Raw genomic sequence first — 18,970 nt, forward strand, 5'->3', positions numbered from 1 at the left:
TTGGTTTTCTGGGTACTGGGATTATAGGTGTGAACCACCACATCTGGCTCCTAGTCCCCTCTCCCAATTTGAAAGATTTTATTTCAAAATTGTGTGTGCACACATGTGTGTTCGGTGCCCCAGAGTTCAGGAGAGGGCATCAGATTTCCCTGGAACAAGGTACAGGTTGTGAGCTGCACGATGTGGGTGCTGGGAACTCGGGGCCTCTGCAAGGGCAGTTCGTTCTCCTAACTGCTGAACATCTCTCCACACCTCATTTTCTCCCTGCTCCCCACTTGCAATTTTTAGGACCTGCTTAGCCTGGTACTTGCTGTGTAGACCAGGTTGGCCTTCAATTTGAGGCAGCCCTTTAGACTCGGCCTCCCGAGGGCCGGGACTGCAGATCTGAGCCACCACGCCTGGCGGGCCTCTCTTTAAAGTCCCACTGCCCTCTGGTCTTTGTACATGTGCTTTCAATAGAAGACATCAGGGGCTGGTCTCCCTCCAGAGACTGTCTCCTTGCTGGACAGCCATGGCTCCACTGTAGTGCCAAGAGCTTTTCCTTAAATGAGGCCGTTTTCATAAAGAATGAAATGTATTCAACCGGCCCAGCGAAAGCCAGGAAGCTTACAAGAGAGATTTTACTTCAAAACCTCAATTCTTTTCAAACAAGGGTGAGACTGACTTGGGGCGAGAAGAAAGGGGGCCCAGGGAATGTGATTCTGGAATCCACTGGATTTGCCAAGCGGCTTACTCAGGGGCTTGTGACAAAGTTTGTAGGCCGATTATGAGGAAGATGGCTGGGCTGGGAAGTGCATGAGTCAGCAAATATTTGCCTCTTAGGCCACCTGGAGATAGGAGCCCCATCCTGAGACACCCTGAGGGTGTGACGGTCGAGGGTGAGAGGGTGGGCGGGCGACGTTCCTGTCACCAAGCCAAGCAAGGGCCTGAAGCCAAGCAGCAGCAGGAGGGTCCCTCGGCATGACAGGCTGAGGCAGTTTCCTCTCCCACGCACACTATTTGAAAACTTCTGTGTCTACCTCTGTATTCACTCTATTCCAGCTTTGAGCTTGGAGGAAAATCCGTCTTTACAACTTTTATTTATTATACCATCTGTGGGAGTCAGCTCCATCATTCAATCATGTGGGTCTCTGGAATGGAACTCAAGGTCATCAAGCCCTAAGCCACCTTGGGGACCCTGATACTTGTTTCCTAGGTTGAGATTGTGTACACACACACACACACACACACACACCAGGGGTCCCTATCTTCCACGCTGTTTGAGACAGGGTCTCTGGGCTGTCTTTCCATTGCATACTCTATCTCCCCACAGGGCACTGGTATTACGGCCATGCCTGCTGGGCATTGTGCTTTTACATCGAGTCTGAGAATGTAGACTCAAGCTTTCACACTTGGGCTCACAAACACTTTCACCCTCAGACCCATCTGCCCAGCTCTGAGATTTTTTTTTTTAAAATCTGGGATGTAACAAAATTCAATACAAGTCACTGGTCTGTGGAAGTGAGGCAATCCGGTCAGTGGCTAGAGAGCCCTCTAGACCCATGTGTGATGATGGAAACATTCTGTGGCTGCAGTGTCTGGGACAGGAGCTTCAGGAGACTGCCTGCCTGCACTTGAACATGGCTGCTTCAGTGGTGACCTGAATCTTTTGAATGTATTTAGAACAGGTGTGAGGCTTGGATGGCATCTGAATGGCAGAGGCACCTGTAAGGGGCACTCTGGGCTGGTGGCTTGTGATGAGCCACGGAATAGACAGCACTGGTTACCTGTGACACCGTGACAAACTGTCCTCCCGCTATCGCTTGTCAACTGATAAAGCGTCAACCTAACTGACCGGCCAGGTCCCTTTCAATGGCTCCCCTGGCTTTTCAACTACCATTGTTATTTGAAAACAAGTCACTGGAAAAGCCTCAAACCTTGGTTGCTATGGAGATTCAGGTCAGCAGCCTCTCATATAAACTTAGGATCGGTAGAAAGGGCGTCTCACCCAATTAGGCTTTTGAAGTTTACATTTCCTCAAACAAAGCTCTGGCATGTGACTCATCTTGTGGCAGTAGGGCTCTTGTTTCCAGCTCTGAGTCAGAGGGGACGTCTCTGACGAGGCTGGAGCGGCCCAGTTAGCAGAACAGACAGTGGAACCAGCCATGGAAGGCGTGGTCACCCACACCCAGGTTAAACGGCTCGGTAGTCAGCCTTTCTTCATCTCAGGATGGAACCTACGTTGCTCCTGGGCACAGTCCTGGGTAAAACAGGTCTTTGAGATATTTGCTTTTACAGCTATTCCATTTCCTACCTAACATTTCATGTCTGTGTGCGTGTTTGTGGTACAGACACATGAGTATGCAGAGCTGTGCATACTCAAGGTGTCACTCCAGCAGGATGTCAGATGTCACCCTCTCTCCACGTTACAGCCTTGAGACTGGCTTTTCTTTGGCGAGGCTGGCTGTCCAGTGCACTTCCTCTGGAACTCACCTCTCTCCAGCCCTCAGTGCTGGGATTACAGATGGACACAGTCACACCTGGCTTCCTATGGTGCTGGGGGTCTAAGCTGGAGTCTGCACGCTTGTGAGGGCAAGAGCTCTCCTCACTGAGCCAACTCTACAGCCCCGGTGTTTCACTTTTTCACTGACTTCACAGAAATGTCATAGAAGCACATGAGAAAGGATCTGTATTCCGAATGGACACACGTCCCCAGCCCTCACCCATTCTCCAAGGATAGTGGGTTATGTTGGTTAGGATTTCCTTTAACAAATTAACAATTACTCCGGGTGTTCACCAGAGCTACACCGTGAAGGAAAAGCAAGACAGACAGACATTAGGTAGACATCTTAAGCAAGGATGGATGAGGGGCATCCCTTTATCCATCAGAGCATGTGGCCTCTGGAATCACCTTTACCCAAGGCACCCACAGAGCTGCGCAGGTCCCCAGGAGGTCCTAGCCCCCCCCCCCCCCCCCCCCCCCGCTCCCCTCTTTCCACCAAAAACCTGAGCAGTCACTACAGGTGTGACACACACCCATGTGTCTCCTTCAGGCTCCAAGTTTTTGTTCATTTTGTTGTGGTGGTGGTGGGTTTTCGCTTGTTTGTTTGTTTGGTTGGTTTTGTTTTGTTTTTGAGACAGTGTCTCTCTAAATAGCCCTGGCTGGCCTGGAGCTCACTATGTAGACCAGGCTGGCCTCGAATTCACAGAGATCCGTTTGCCTCTGCCTCCTGAGTGTCTCCTTTAGTGGCTGCCAGGAAGGAGTATCGTCCAACTATTTAAATTTATTTTGACCCAAAATGATCCAGTAGGAACACTGCCCCACCCTTAATTTCTGACATTTACATTCAGATGAATACAAACAGTTGATCAATGCTTGGCATATTCACAAGGACCCAACAGTAAGGAAAACCAAATCATGTTAAGCATTAATTTTCTTAGTGAATAGGACAGTCACACATCCAGAGGTCAGATAAACACCAACAAAAGCGCCCGAAGGAGGAAAGAGTGAGCAGTTAATGCTGGGGGCAGGTTGCCCATGGCATAGCATCCATAACACACACCAGACACCCGATTAGACTAGGGGCATGCATGGGGGACATTATGCTTACCAGCTTGAGAGAAAGCTTCACGGAAAAATTGAAGAGGTAACAAACGGGAAGAGAGAAAGAGAGAGAAAAAAAACACAGGTCAGAAGAGGGGCCATGTGGCCAGTCCCACTGGACTCATAACATCAGCTCGCCTGCCGACTTGTGAAAATGGCCAGGGCAGATCTGTGCAAAAGTTCACAGGAGGGGTTGGTCGTAACAAAAACTTCTTAGGTGCCTTGGTTGCCAAAGCCAAGACGAGGTGTGAGAGGAGAGTCCTCATGACCCTGCGAGGTGTGAGAGGAGAGTCCTCGTGACCCTGCGAGGTGTGAGAGGAGAGTCCTCGTGACCCTGCGAGGTGTGAGAGGAGAGTCCTCGTGACCCTGCGCTGTCTCCTCCCACTGGATGCCTATCGGCTTGCTGGGGAGGGTGATTTGGAGAGATGCGGGGACAGACCCAGGGACTTCAATCTGCTAGGCACAGAAGTGACATGTAATGACCCTAAAAGAAGAATCGCACAGCACTCTGTTTACCAAATCTCTCCCAGGACATCTTAGGTAGATTCTTCTTAAAATTTTATTTTTGAGACAGTGTTACCCAGTGTCCAGCCCTGGCTGGGATGGCCTCAAATTCTCAGAAATAATCCTTCTCTTCTACCTCCTGAGTGCTGGGGTCATAGCCATGCACCACCATACCCCCTCTCACATGAGTGCTTAGTTTTTCTTTTCTTTTCTTTTTTTTTTTGGTTTTTCGAGACAGGGTTTCTCTGTGTAGCTTTGCACCTTTCCTGGAACTCGCTTTGTAGACCAGGCTGGCCTCGAACTCACAGAGATCCACCTGGCTCAGTGCTGGTATTAAAGTCATGCGCCACCACCGCCTGAGTTTTTATTTTCTAATAGTAATTTTTTAAAATTTTGCCTGGCATGGTGGTGCATATCTTTAATCCGAGCACCTGGGAGGCAGAGGCAGGTGGATCTCTGTGAGTTTGAGGCTAGCCTGGTCTACAGAGTGAGTTCCAGGCCAGCCAGTGCTACACAGGGAAACCTTGTCTTGAAAAAACACCAACAAAACAAAACAAACAAAAAACTTATGTGTGTGTGTGTGCACACACATGCACACACGCACGCACACAAGCACATGGCCATAGTGCCTGCAGAAGCCAAAAAAGGGCAATGGAACCTTTGGGCTGGAGTGATACAGTGACAGACTTGTAAGCTGACATGTAGGTACTGTCCTCTACAAGAGTAGCAAGTGCTCTTAACTGCTGTGTCGTCTCTCCAGCACCCCTTACACTGACTGACTGACTGACCGATTGATTGATTGATTGATTGATTGATTATTGATTGATTGAGTGTGTGTGTGTGCATGACTGACTGACTGATCGATCGATCGATTGTGTGTGTGTGTGTGCGTGCATGACTGACTGACCGACCGACCGATCGGGTGTGTGTGTGTGTGTGCCCACGCGCGTGCGCGTGCGTGTACCACAGCACGTATATGGAGGTCAGAAGCCGGATAGCCTCTTGGTAGCAGGACAGAGGTGACCAGGCAAGGCAGCCTCCCACCTGCACACCAGCACTGGCTCCTGGGCCATGAGGGTGACTTCTAAGGCTCGATCTTTTTCAAAATTAATTGCTTTCTTTTGGGGGAGCTTTGGGTCATGCTATGTAGCTCAGTCTGGCCTTGAACTCTTGATCCTGCTGCCTGAGGCTCCTGAGCAGTGTGACTACAGGTGGCTTGAGGCTTGCTATTGAACGTCAAGCCTGTCCATGGGGGCTACACAGCATGGAGAGTGACCATGAACAGAAGCTCACGTTGCTTATGGAAGCTGCCTTCAGGGTATGGGTAGACACTGCCTTGGCTCTCGGGTGCTGCTGTGGGTGGTGGCCTGATCTCCATAGGGCCACAACAGCTCTACTACTGCTGGGCCTGGAGATAGGAAGGGTCCCATGACAGCAGGACTTCAACCACAGTAAGAGGGCTTCGAGAACTCAGAGCAGAACAAGATTCTGTGAGACCCCACTGTCGGCCTAGGGAGAGTTCAGCACATGCGCTGACTTCATCTCCAGCAATACCGAAGGCCCTAGTAACTGATAGGAGGGTGCAGGCACACCTGGAAAACAAAATACCAGAGGAAGCGCACTTGGATTTTTATGCTGGGTAGGGAGGGGTTAAAATTTCTCAGCCAACTTTTACACTTTTTCATCCTTAAGCTGATACTTTTAGCCAAGCTTGGTGGCTCACACTCAGGAGGCAGAGGCCTGGGCTACACAGCTGACTTCCAGGCCAGCCTGGACTACACAAATCCTGTCTCAAAAAAAAAAAAAAAGAAAGTTGACACTTCTTTGTAAACAGGCAATCGCTTTTTAAAGAACCCATTCCATGTGGAAGGAAGAGACTGACTGGACAGCTTTTCAAGTCTGCGTAGGCCGTGGCCGTGAACTTGCTGAGCCTCCTGGAGCTTAAGCACAGATTGTCCGTCCCAAGCTGAGTTCCTCGTTCAGACAGACAACACTCATGGTGCAGGGCAGAGGACGGCCCCCACAAAGCACACTGGCGGACACTAGTACATCCTCACACACCATCTTAGGCGAATTCCAAGACCCGGACTCACTATTTGCTCTCTACAGGACTCCTTTCGTGACTTGAGATTATAATTGAAATATCCTAGAACCAAATTTGTAATATCAATAGGAAGGTTACCACTTCAAAATAAGAACAAATGATCAAAATTGAACATCTGTTCCAATAGAAACTAGAAATACTAAATTCTCACACTCAGTTTTTGGAAACACCAAAACTGTCAAATTCCATTTTCTGGAATGGGCAGTGACGGATCACCTGCAGGAGGTGCCACCACCGTGCCGAATTCTTTTTTCAAACATGATTGTTTTCAGGTCATAAGTCATAAGCCAGCCAATTAGGTCACTTCTGATTAGAAAGCAAGCCTTCTCCAAGGAGAATAAAGGCCAAGGCCTCACGGGGTGTGTGACTGGACACCGAGGGACCAAACACCATCAGCTTCAGGCGACAGTTAGGGGCTCTGGGAGGAGCGAGCATCAATAACACGGAAGGAGACAGAGCCAGCTCGTCCATGTGTCATTGGACGGTCACAGCTACTAACCTCAAGCGCAAAGAAAGGGGACAGGAAGTGCCTAAGCACATACGCTTTGGTGAAATCTACTGGGACCCTATCTATTCATGCTTCTTTGAGTTTTTATTCTCCAGGCTCATGGCATCACTCCCTAGGGACCCACTGGCTGCAAACACGGATGGAGATACCTACATGGTCCCATCGCCATGCCCTAAACTGTCTCTTTCAGTGACTACATTCTGCAGCTGTGTTTTATGGGTAAATTTCTGCTGTAAACTCATATCAAGGGACACCATGGACATTTCAGGTAGTAGTTGCAGGCTCTTTAAAGATTTTACCAGAACTAAGACAAAAAGGCCGCACCCTGACAATGAGCTCACTCAATGACGTCACGGGGGCACTGGATGTCCGTTAGGGAGCCTGGGTCTTTCTATGCAACTTTGGGGATAAAACAGCTATTGGATTTATACCCTAAGACCCCCCTCCTTGCCCCAGGGTGCAGTTCTCTCAGTTGGGAATTTTGGTTGGTGGGGTGGCCGTGTTACAGCTGCACCGGTCCCCAGTCTTGGCGCTGTCCAAGGGGTTAGTGGTTTGGCTGTGACTGCATACTTGCAGCACAGGCAGACTTACAACATAGTCCCTAGCCTCGAAGGCATGCGTGGGTTTCCCTAGAGTCCTCTTCATGAGCTCTTTGTGATAACACAAAGACTGAGTCTGCCAACAGTCAGCAAGAGAACAAGGTAAGATGTATGAAAAAAGGAACCGCACATTGAGAACGTGACACACAATAACGGATTTCCAAAATGTCTTGCTCTGCTTTGGTGGTATTTCCTAAGATTAACTTTAAAATACAGAGGGATCATCTAGTTTTAGCTAGGCAACAATATAATTACCCTTTGTAGAGTCAAATTCAGGACATGTTCTTACCTATCTATCCATCCATCTAACCATCCACCTATTATCTATCTAGTATCTAAGTGTCTATCTCAATCAATCAATCATCAATCCATCAATCTATCTAACATCTATCCTATCATCTACCTATCCTATCTATCTTCTATCTAATAACTATCTTCTTTTCTTTTTTTTTTCTTTTTCTTTTTTTCAAGACAGGGTTTCTCTGTGTAGCTTTGGAAGCTGTCCTGGAATTCACTCTGTAGACCAGGCTGGCTTCGAACTCACAGAGATCCACCTGCCTCTGCCTCCCAAGTGCTAGGATCAAAGGTGTGCGCCACCACCACCCACCAACATCTATCTTTCATCTATCATTTTTCTTTTTACCATCGTCCATGTATCAATCTCTGTCTCTCCCATATCCCTTCGGTTTCCTCTCATGTAGCTCACACTGGCCTCAGACTCCATGTGTAATGGAGGATGATCTTGGATTCCTCCACTTTTCACCTCCTAGGGGCTGGGATCACAGGTGTTTGCATCCACACCAGCTCTGAGGATACTCTCTTCTTTAATCATTTTTTTTTTTAAAATTCCTGGAAAGATGGAATACTAAGGTCTGTCGGTGTAGACTCTCTGTAAATACCCCCAGGAAATGGCTTACAATAGCAACAACAAAAGTATTTAATCTTGGGGATGGCTCAGAGGTTAAGAGCACTGGCTGCTCTTCCTGAGGACCTGAGTTCAATTCCCAGCAACCACATGGTGGCTTACAACCATCTACAATGAGATCTGGTGCCCTCTTCTGGCGTGTGTATACCTAACAAATAAATAAGTCAAAAATATTTACTCTTGTTTAATTATTCAGAAAAAAACTAAGCTACGCTAAGAAATGTTTGCACACTGAGCCAGATGTGGTGGCATGTCTCAGAAAAAAAGAAAAGGAAAGAAATGATTTCACATAATTTCCATACTCTGGTCATTAAACCAGATACTTAGAATTCAAATCTGAAGGCTGTGAAATGTGATGAGTTAAAAGACATGCCACAGGGTACTGGACAGATGGTTTGGTGGTTAGAAGCCCTTGCTGCTCTTGGGGAGGACCTATGTTCGATTCCCAGAACCCATGAGGTGACTCACAACCATCTCTAACTCCAGTTCCAGGGGGTCCGATGCCCTCTTCTGAACTCTGAGGGCGCTAGGCCCACATGTGGTACATAGACAAGCACACAGACAAAAAAATAAAGTGAAAAAAAATCTAAACAAAACAGAACAGAAAGACACACCACAGTTACACAGTTATTCTCCCAGAATCCTCCATTGATTCTTTGCTCAGGAGTGGCAGTCTCAAGCTCAAGAGAAAGTGAAATGGTATCAAGGACTATCCCACACATCATGGCTCCAGTACCTCGCACACTGAGGCTGCTGAATAACCTGGTCTAGTTCCCCAGGCTCTGGGTTTATGATGTTTTCAAAGGCTCAGTGTCTCCCCTTCTCTTCCTCCCTTCCCGCCCCTTTCCTTGCAAGCAGCATCGGATCTGACTGACCCTAAGGGCCCATCACACGCAACATCACAGCTTCCAGCAGGTTGCTTGTTATGGGGAGAAGGCACTTACCATCCAGGAAAGTTCCCATAAAAGGAATTTGCTGAACACAGATGTGAGGAGTAAGAAATAAAATTCATCTTGGTGATTTAAAAAAAAAATCTTCCTTTAAATCAGACTTTTTTTTTTTTTTTTAAACCATCTTTTCTTGTACTAATTGAACACAGGCATTCTTTGGTCTCTGCCTACGCACTCGGGGGACACATGAACACAGGTACGAAACCATCGATGACCAGGAGATTGTGTGATGTAGCATCACGGACCAGATACGCAAACGGATGGTGACTGTGAAAACATCTGACACATTTCATCATGAGTGTCCGACAGACAGATGCAGATGTTCGCAAACATGAGTGATTATGTGGTGACATGATGTAACTGACTCTGAGCCTGGCTCACCCTGGTTACATCCGTGGAAATTCTCTGATGAAGAGTGGAGTTCTAAAAGCCAGCATAATCGAGCCAAGAAGCTGCCGATTGCTCAGCCAGTCGCAACAGCAGAGCTCAGCACGATCCATCGTCCACTTGTGAAGCTACTCTGCCTGCTGACAGTGGCTGTCCTGACGGTTTTAGGAAATTAAATTTCTGATTTAATAAAAAGTGAGTACATTGATTTGTGCAGTGTGTGGGCACTTGAGGACCAAGACGCACATGTGGAGGTCAGAGGTCAACTTGGGTGAGTCGGTTCTCTCTTTCCTTCCACCATGTGGGTCTCGGAGACTCAACTTAGGTTGTCAGAACCATTTCACCAGCCCAAATGTCTGGTTTTTAATTTGATATACGAAGTAACCTTAAAGCAAAATAATTCTCTCAAATGTGTCCTTCCTTCCTTCAACCTTGATTTTGGGACCCTACTACTTTTTATATTTACTCATCTATTTTATTTATTTGTTTATTGTGTGCGTGGACAGCTTTTGGGAGTTTCACTGCTTGGGACCTGGGAACTGAACTCAGGTCGTCAGGCTTGGCTCCAAGCACTTTTGCCTGCTGAGCCATATCGCTGGCCCGTTATTTTATTTTATTTTTGAGGTAGGATCTCACATAGCCTAGGCTGGCCTCAGACTCACTCTGTAGCCAAGGAGGACCTTTGAATGTCTGATCTCAGCAGGCCTTCACCATCACAGCGTGGTTTATGCTGTGCTGGGGATGCATGCTAGGCAAGCACTGACAACTGAGCCGCATCCCCAGCACCGTTTCTGTTCTTTGGAAATGGGATCTCATTATGAAGCCCAGGCTGGTTTTAGACTTAGTGGCAATCCTCCTGCCTCCACCTTTGGAGTGCTGAGGTTAGACGTGGATCAGGACGCTGATTCTATAAAATGAAGATTCTCTTAGCACAGGAATTCTACAGATGAGGAAGTCTACCAGCAGATGGACTTGAGACAAATGCTCAGTCAGGTTTGGAATCTCTTCCTATGACAGTGGATGTTGGAGCAGGACCACAAAACTCGGGAACTTTCCATTCACGAGGAACACTGGACCTGTCTTTGCCCAGCCATGCTGCTTACCAGCCCAAGGTCTGGTATCCAGCTCCAGCTCTAGGGGTAACTTAACTCCGTGGCATCACATAGAAACAAGTGTCTTGAACTGGGAGTGGTGGCACACGCCCTTAATCCTAGCAGTTGGAAGGGAGAGGCAGGCGGATGTCTGTGAGTTCAAACCCGGTCTGCTCTACAAATTGAGTTCCAGGACAGAAAGAAAGAAAGAAAGAAAGAAAGAAAGAAAGAAAGAAAGAAAGAAAGGAAGGAAGGAAGGAAGGAAGGAAGGAAGGAAGGAAGGAAGGAAGGAAGGAAGGAAGGGAAAGAAAGGGAGAGAGAGAGAGAAAGAGAAGGGAGGGAGGGAGGGAGGGAGGGAGGGAGGGAGAAGGCTCAGAAGACCCGTCATTTAGTTTTACTTGGGAGAGCTAAGCTGGTATCTATGTTAGATGACTGCCCCGATTCCTGTAGAGAAATAAGTGTGATTTAGTCACACAATCTTAATTGTCATACAAACTGGATGGGCTTTTTGTTTGTTTGTTTGTTTGTTTGTTTTGAACAGAGTCTTATGTAGCCCAGGATGGCTTGGAACTTGTTATGTAGCCAAGGATGACTTTGAACTTGTTACATAGTCAACGATGGCTTTGAACTTCTGATCCTCTTAAGGCTAGGAGGACAGGTGTGCAACATCACACCTGATTTCGAACGTGAGTCTTTTAAAATTTTATTTATTTGTATTTTATGGACATTGGTGTTTTGCCCTCATATATGTCTGTGTGAAGGTGTCAAGAGGGTGTCAGAGCCCCTTGGAACAGAAATTACAGACAATTGTGAACCCAGGTCCTCTGGAAGAGCAGCTAGTGCCCTTAACCACTGAGCCATCTCTCCAGCCCATTGAACCTGAGTCTTAACAGCAATCATGTTCTAAGAAATTTTTCCCACTGGGTGCCAGGGACTCTCAGACCGTGGGAGCAGATTCTCCAGCGTTAGATCCTGGCTCCACAGCTTCTCTTAGCATACTAGAGAGCTCAGAATGGAACGGAGGAGGCCTGGATAAACGTCACTGCTACTGTGCCTTGTCCCTTTGCAAAGAGACGCAGGTTTAGTGTTCCTCACAAGAATGTCCAGGACCACAAGTGCTTCGGACTTTATGGGGAGATTTATGTAGATAAAATGAGATCCAAATCTAAACATAAAACTCACATATGTTTTACATGTTTTTTTTGTTTGTTTGTTTGGTGGGCTGTTGGTTTTGGTTTTTTGAGACAGGGTTACTCTGTGTAGCCCTTGCTGTCCTGGAACTCACTCTGTAGACCAGGCTGGCCTCGAACTCAGAGATCCACCTGCCTCTGCCTCCTGAGTGCTGAGATTAAAGATGTGGACTACCACAGCCTGACTTCATGTGTGTGTGTTTTGAACCTGTAATTTGAACAAGCTTCTGGTATCTGTGTTTTGTTTCTGTGGTCCTGCAGATGGAATCCAGGCCCCATGCAAACATCTGCCTCTGGCCACACCCACAGCCTGCTGCTATGTTATGGCTGCAGCAACTCACGTGAGGTCAGGTGTGGAACTTTTCACTCAAGGTGTCACGATGGCATTCAAAACACTTTGGATTTGGGCTGCTCGACCTGTACAGAGTTCAGCCCTATCCAGTTGAGAGGAATTTTACCATCATCCCTTAACTTCACAAGGGAACCAGTGTGCTGGTCGGCTTCCTCTTTGCCGCGAGGCTTCGTTAGGACAGCGGTGTCTGACTACACTCCGGTCTGTAATTAGTCAGCACATATTTTCTGATTGTCCAGTCATTTCCACTTCCTCGTCTTCTCCACGGTCAGTTTAAGAGACCGGATCAAAGTTGGTGAGATCAAGGAGGAAATGAATGATTTCAGTCCTCTGAAGGGGAAGTGTGGGGTGCTTCCAGCACGGACTAGAGAATCAAATCTCAGGCTTGCTGGCCTTCTCTTCCTCCCACACCTCCTCCCTCCTCCGCTCCTTCCTTTCTTTCTGACATTCTTTCGCTCTCTGGTTCTCTGGGAGCCAAGACTCAAGCTTTCTCTCTCTCTAAACGTTATAGGAAAACACACTGGGTCCATTCACAAACAAAGTAAGTTATGCAGAATGAGACATGCAACACAGTGCGCAAGAGACGCAGGATTCCAGAGCGGAACTTACCCCACGCTTTAGGCTCCGGAAGCAGTGGATTTTGGGTTTGGAGGTCATGAACTCGTTGAAGCGGTGGGAGAGGGGTTCCTTTTGCTGCTTGGGAGACTGGGGGCCGTTGGGAACAGCAGAGGGTGAGGCAGAGGCAGGGGGAGGAGGGGGAGGCTGATGGGGGGATGTTAAAAGGGACATAAGCTACATGTGAGAGATGAGCGGTGATAGTAAAAAAAAAAAAATCAGAAACGAGAAGACACAAAACAGAAATAAGCATCAAATCATATTCAAGATCCAAAGCAAGTCAAACACAAACCATTAATATCGATGCCACGGTACAAAAGAAACCATGTAGGATGTGTTCCACAAAGAGGGGGTGAAAAGGAGAGGGTCCGTGAGTACGCGACAGGACAGCAGAACCTTGTGACCCAAAGCTCATGCAGACGGCCACATGCAAGCTAAGGCTCTCATTAGTCATTCCAAATCCAGTGTAAGCCAGAGGGGTAAACATTTCCGCACCTAAACTAACACAGCTCAACGGGGGGAAAAGGGTCTAAATTACTGAGGTTTCGAGAAACAGCGGAACAGTTCTGTCCTGAGAAACTCTAACATCCAGCCTAAGGTTAATGCAGTAATGCCACCTCCATCCCGTTTTAGGCCGGTGGGTTAGCGCTGTCATGCACCTACATACCACGCTATGAAAAGAAAATGGAAAAAATGTTCACGGAGACAGAGGTTAACATGGATTCAAAACCAAGCCCAGGCTGGCAAGCTTGATTAGATGGGACACTGTCCCCTCGCTCCCAGCAGAGGTGCCCAGCAGTCTGGGAGGATAAGGGGTGGGTGAAAGGGCCGTGAGGTCAGTGATGTTAGTGTGGGTGACCCAGTCCAGGTGATAACACATCTGCAATAAGACAGAGGTCATGGCAAAGACCGCCACCAGAAAGAGACCGTTGGAATCGTGAAATGAACGCAGCACGCTAACTCTTCCCTCTCGCTTTCTGCAAGTTCAGAGCTTTGTTTGATTAAGACCAAAAGATAAACTCCGAGCCTCTGCACCTTGTCGCCTCAGCCCGCAGGGTCCAAACTTCCAGTACCTTGTTTTTCTTGATGAACGGCCACAGCTTGCCTCTGGATTTGCCGCCGAACTTGAGCTCGGCCTTGCCTTCTTTGGAGCTTGAAAGGCTATTCTCTGATACCGTGCGTTTCATCGGCTGCGTGTAGTCTTCGAACTCAATGTCTCCAGGAGGCTCGAACCCTGACTTGTAGGCTTCCACGACCAGCTGGGAGTCCTGCAATCATACCCGTGGACAACCACATCAACACCAGAACACTCATGATGCACGCAGAGGCCATTCCAAGAGAATCCTATTGACACTGGATTTTTTTTTTCTCTTAGTAGTGTGTCTATCACCAGATAGATTAATTCATAAAGCTTTGCCCCCAGGTGAGAGCCAAAGGTGCTTTCCACATCTGATTTCAACCTTCCATGATGCTCTGCCTTTAAAAAATTCCCCCTTTTACCATGTCGCTTATAAGTCACTAAGCCTTTAAACAGAGTGATTGGAGGAAGCCTCATTTAGACTTTAAAATTAGACACTAAGTCTGATGACAAAAATATGAAAAACATTTCCAGCTCAAGGTAAGGATGGTTTGAGCAACTCAGGAAGGGAGCCTTCCTGTAGGATGTAGCTGGAGGCGGCGAGGATGATGTTCATTTTGGAACATTGATAACTGTTTCTCACAAAGATGGCTGAGATCACTGAAGGACACTGAAAGCTGACATGTCTTAATGAAATGGGAGGCAAGGAATCTTACAACCAAACTCTACACACCAACACAAACAAAACCACAAAGCACCTACTGCCCAGGCCTCTCTCCTACAAATATTTACCATTTAAAACACTCTGAGGCAGCTGTTCACACCAACTGACAAAACTCTTCACAGAGGTAATTAAAAAGTGGAACAGAGGGATCTGAGTGGGTATTATAAACGAAGGACAGTTTTGCCACCCAGGGGCCTGGCAGTGATACCAACTGTCCCCATGAGGGGATGCTGCCAGCAACTAGTGACAAACCCACACTCCACAGGCTGCTGGGTTGCTGGTGCCCTAAAGAGCTTGCCTCTTTGCAGAGATCCGTTTAATTCAGCGACAACCCTGTGTTCTACACAAAAGGACTGGGGAACTAAATCCAAACACTGAGGGTCATAAAAGGACTTTCAGGTGCAAATGACCACACCCAGCGCTCCACACCCAGCGCTCCACGTCCCAGGGTCGAAGCAGGAGGTGGTGCTGGAGGGACAAGGAGAGAGCCCAGTGACTACACTTACATTTTTCTGGTCGATAGACTCAGCCGCCTTCACTATACCATCCAAGCATTTCCCGATGATGGGTATCACCTGCCGGTCCACCTCCGCGTAGGTCTTCATGGACTCTCCAATGCGCACGATCCGCCTTTCCTCCATCTCTTGTATTTTCTGCAAAAATTGGACCGTGTATAAAATGGTCTACTACTACTTGGGGAAGTTGTTTTGGGGTGATATTGTTCCCCTGCAAATACTTCTGGGGAACAGATTGGAGCGCGAATGGCTGTGGGTGTGTTGTACCGTTATAGACCAGTCAGCTGTGCTGTGCTCAGTGAACGGCTGGGCTGCACCGTGGCCCTTCAAACAACTGGACTGCAGTTGTAGTAGGGCTCAGTGATGTGTAACATGGACTTCAGTCGGCGGGATCTACAATCACCAAATACGGGCATGTCTAGGAAGGATTTTCTTGACTAGTTTAATAGAGGGGGACGACGCATCCTAAATGTGGGTGTCACTATTCATTGTGCTGGGGTTCCAGACTGGAAAAAAAAAGAGCAGACCCACAAGACACCTCCGCAGGTGTAGGTTCTTGCCTCCGAGCTTGATAATCCGAATTCAAACCCTGGAACTCACCTAGCAAGGAGCAAACAGAATGCTCTCTGACCACTGTGTGCACTGTGATACATGCACCTACTATAGCACGAATCCTAATTGGTCTTAATAATAAAAACCTGGAGCCAGCTATCAGAGTAGATGCTGAAAGATCAGAGAAGCAAAGGAACAAGCCACAGCCACCTCTCACCTCACCAAGTCCTCAGCTGTACGTACATAACCACATACTAAACAAATAATCAAATGTAAAACAATTTTTTATATATAAGGAGAGGGAGCTGGAGAGATGGCTCAGTGGTTAAGAGCACTGGCTGTTCTTCCAGAGGACCTGGGTTAGATTCCCAGCACCCACATGGGGGCTCACAACCATCTGTAACCCCAGTTCCAGGGGATTCATCATGCTCTTCTGGCTCCCAAGGCACTGCATGCATGTGGTACACAGACCTGCATGCAGACAAAACACTCATACACACAAAATAAAAATATAGGAAATTGCCTGGCAGTGGTGTCACACGCCTTTAATCCCAGCACTCGGGAGGCAGAGCCAGGCGGATCTCTGTGAGTTCGAGGCCAGCCTGGACTACCAAGTGAGTTCCAGGAGAGGCGCAAAGCTACACAGAGAAACCCTGTCTCGAAAAAACAAAAAAAAACAAAAAAAAAAAAAAAAAAAAAAAAGAGGAGAAAGTGAGCTGAGCATCGGCATTCATCATCCCTTGCTTCCTAACCGCTGATGCCATGTGACCAGCCACCTCCTGCTCCTGCTGCGATGGTTCCCCTGCCGCGATGCTGTCCCCTCAGCTGTGCGCCAATAAACCCTTCCTCCCTGAAGCTGGCCTTGTGAGAGAATCTTACCACAGTGACAATGAAAGTGCCTGTAAACCCCACCACAGGGGCTCTATGACATTATTTATATTTTGTTGTTTTGAGGCAGGACTAGCTTTGACTTCTGACCTCCTGCCTCTGCTTCCCAAGTGCTAGGCTTACATTCGAGTGCATGCCCCACACTCAGCTCAGCTTTATTACTAATATCCTCAGCAATTCACATCCCTCCCCGTTCCGTCTTTTACAAAAACATTTTAGTGACTGTCTCAACGCAACCCAGGCTGAGGGAGAACCAGTCTTCTGCCCTCTATGGCCTAGAGGTTCATTGGTGGCATAGGACACTGAGAACCCAATTAGACCCAACTAGGGGAGTTACTTCAATCAGTCACTTTGGCTTTTCTACATTTGAAACTCAATCATAAAGGAGTTCCCAAGTGGGGAGCCATGCATGATGTTAACAATTATAATCCTAGGATTCTGGAGGCTAAGGCAGAAGGATCACTAGTTTAAGGCCAGCCTGGGCTACACAGCAAGACTCTGTCTCAAAAACCAGGCAAAATTCTCCAAACAGGGGGAAAATATATATATAATGTATTTGCTATTTTGTACATTGACAGCCTGATTGACTGTCATGCAGGGATGGAAGGTCGTCAGGCTTAGGTGTGTCAAACCAGTGCTCCACAGTGAGCTTTATCCAGAGTCTCTCATATCATTTTTGACCACTTAAGGCACCCTAAGAAATGATCCATGTGCTTGGGGAGATGGCTCAGTTGGTAAAGTGTTTGCCACACAGTCACAAAGACCTGAGTCTAACCCCCACCAGTCATGTACAAATGCCAGGGTCAGGTGGGGTGGGTACAACAGAAGTCGTCACTGTAGACACAGACAGGCGGATCTCTAGAGCTGGCTGCTGGCCAACCCAGCCACACGGGAAGCTCCAAATCAGTGAGAGAGTCAGCCTCAGAAAAATGTGGTGGCTCACACCTTTAATCCCAGCGCTTGGGAAACAGAGCCAGGCTGATCTCTGTGAGTTCAAGGCCAACCTGATCTATATAGTGAGTTCCAGGACAGCCAGAGGTCCATAATGAGACTCCTCAAATAAATAAATACATGTACCCACAAACCACATACACACATACCCCCGACACACACACACAGATTTTAAAATGAAGAGAAAAGAGAACAATTCAAAGGAAACAATACTTGTCTGTTCAAACCCCACAAGTGTGAATGCCACTTTGTCTCCTAAAGCTGAGCTGGCATTTCTTGTAGCCAGAGTGTCCTCTAAGAGGCACAGTTGTAAGATATCAACCCCCTCAAAAAAACCTGGGCACAGTGAAGGCCCAGGACGTCCACCCGGGCACCTGATGAACCCCAAGTTAGCATCATGCTTCATTGTTAACGCTGGCCATCGCTCGGTCTCCCCGCTACGGGAAACAACTCTGGCACTGGGGTGACCGCCCAGTAGGGGAGGGGCTTGCTGTACAAGCATGAGGCCGGTTCTGATGCCCAGAATCCACCTAAAGAGCTGGGTGTGATGGAGTGTACCTGTAGCCTTGTGCTGGGGTAACAAAAACAAGAGAATCCATGAGGCTTGCTGGCCAGCCAGCCTATGCTAAGGTATTTTTAAAAGATTTATTTATTATGTGTATGTGTGTGTGTGTGAGTTTATGTACACCACGTGTGTGCAGATGTCCACAGAGGTGGCCAAGGAGGCCAAAAGAGGATGGCAGGTCCTCTGGAGCTGGAGTTGCGGGCATTGTGGGTTCTGGGAACCCAATGCTAATCTCCTATAAGAGCAGTAAGCATTTTTAAGTACAGAGCCATCTCTACAGCCTGCCACTGAGAGACCCAGTCTCAAATAAAAGGGTGGGAGAGTGGAGAGATGGTTCAGCACCTAAGAGCACTGGCTGCTCTTGCAGAGGACCTGGGTTCGACTCCCAGCACCCACACGTCCACTCACAATCATCTGGAACGCTAGTTCTAGAGGCCTTCTTCTGATCCCCAGGGGACTAGGCATTAATGTGGTGTACAGATATATATCCAAGTTGACCTCTGACCTCCACACACACATACATGTGCGCCTACTCCCAAACGACTTTGTGGACATTTGGGAAGGCAGGTGTGGTGGTGCACACTTGTAAGGCCAGGACTCAGGAGGCTCAGGCAGGATGACTGCTGGCGGAGGTACACAGTGACTTCCAGGCCAGCCTGTGCTACAGAGTGAGGCCTATCACATCAGAAACAGCCTGTCTCCACAAACGGTGAGGACCATGGAGCGCTTACCTGGAAGATGTTGGGGATGTGGGTATGGTAGTATTCCCACTGCTCCTGGTTGAATCTCTGCAGGATTGAGGAGTAATCAGCTTTGCTGTCCTCTGCCATTTGGTGACGTAACTGGGCTTGCTGCCGTGCCTTGGGGCAAAAAGAAGAACACCCTATTT

The 18,970-nt window shown here is 47.9% G+C and overlaps 1 protein-coding gene across 12 annotated transcripts in view; it reads right to left on the minus strand.

The window, feature by feature from the left end:
* Fnbp1 (formin binding protein 1) overlaps positions 1-18,970 on the minus strand; it is a 123,806-nt gene that overhangs the window by 14,766 nt on the left and 90,070 nt on the right. For 3 of the 12 annotated variants that reach the window (XM_059260013.1, XM_059260011.1, XM_059260012.1), the window contains exons 7-11: positions 18,813-18,941; positions 15,117-15,263; positions 13,882-14,076; positions 12,803-12,985; positions 3,591-3,605 (exon numbers count right to left, since the gene is read on the minus strand). In XM_059260013.1, coding sequence (XP_059115996.1) covers positions 3,591-3,605; positions 12,803-12,985; positions 13,882-14,076; positions 15,117-15,263; positions 18,813-18,941 — 669 coding nt within the window. The remainder of the gene's footprint in view (positions 1-3,590; positions 3,606-12,802; positions 12,986-13,881; positions 14,077-15,116; positions 15,264-18,812; positions 18,942-18,970) is intronic. The other 9 variants (XM_059260016.1, XM_059260017.1, XM_059260014.1 and 6 more) reach the window with 5 other exon arrangements.

Source organism: Peromyscus eremicus, chromosome 4, assembly GCF_949786415.1.
Source record: "Peromyscus eremicus chromosome 4, PerEre_H2_v1, whole genome shotgun sequence".
Classification (NCBI taxonomy): Eukaryota; Metazoa; Chordata; class Mammalia; order Rodentia; family Cricetidae; genus Peromyscus; species Peromyscus eremicus.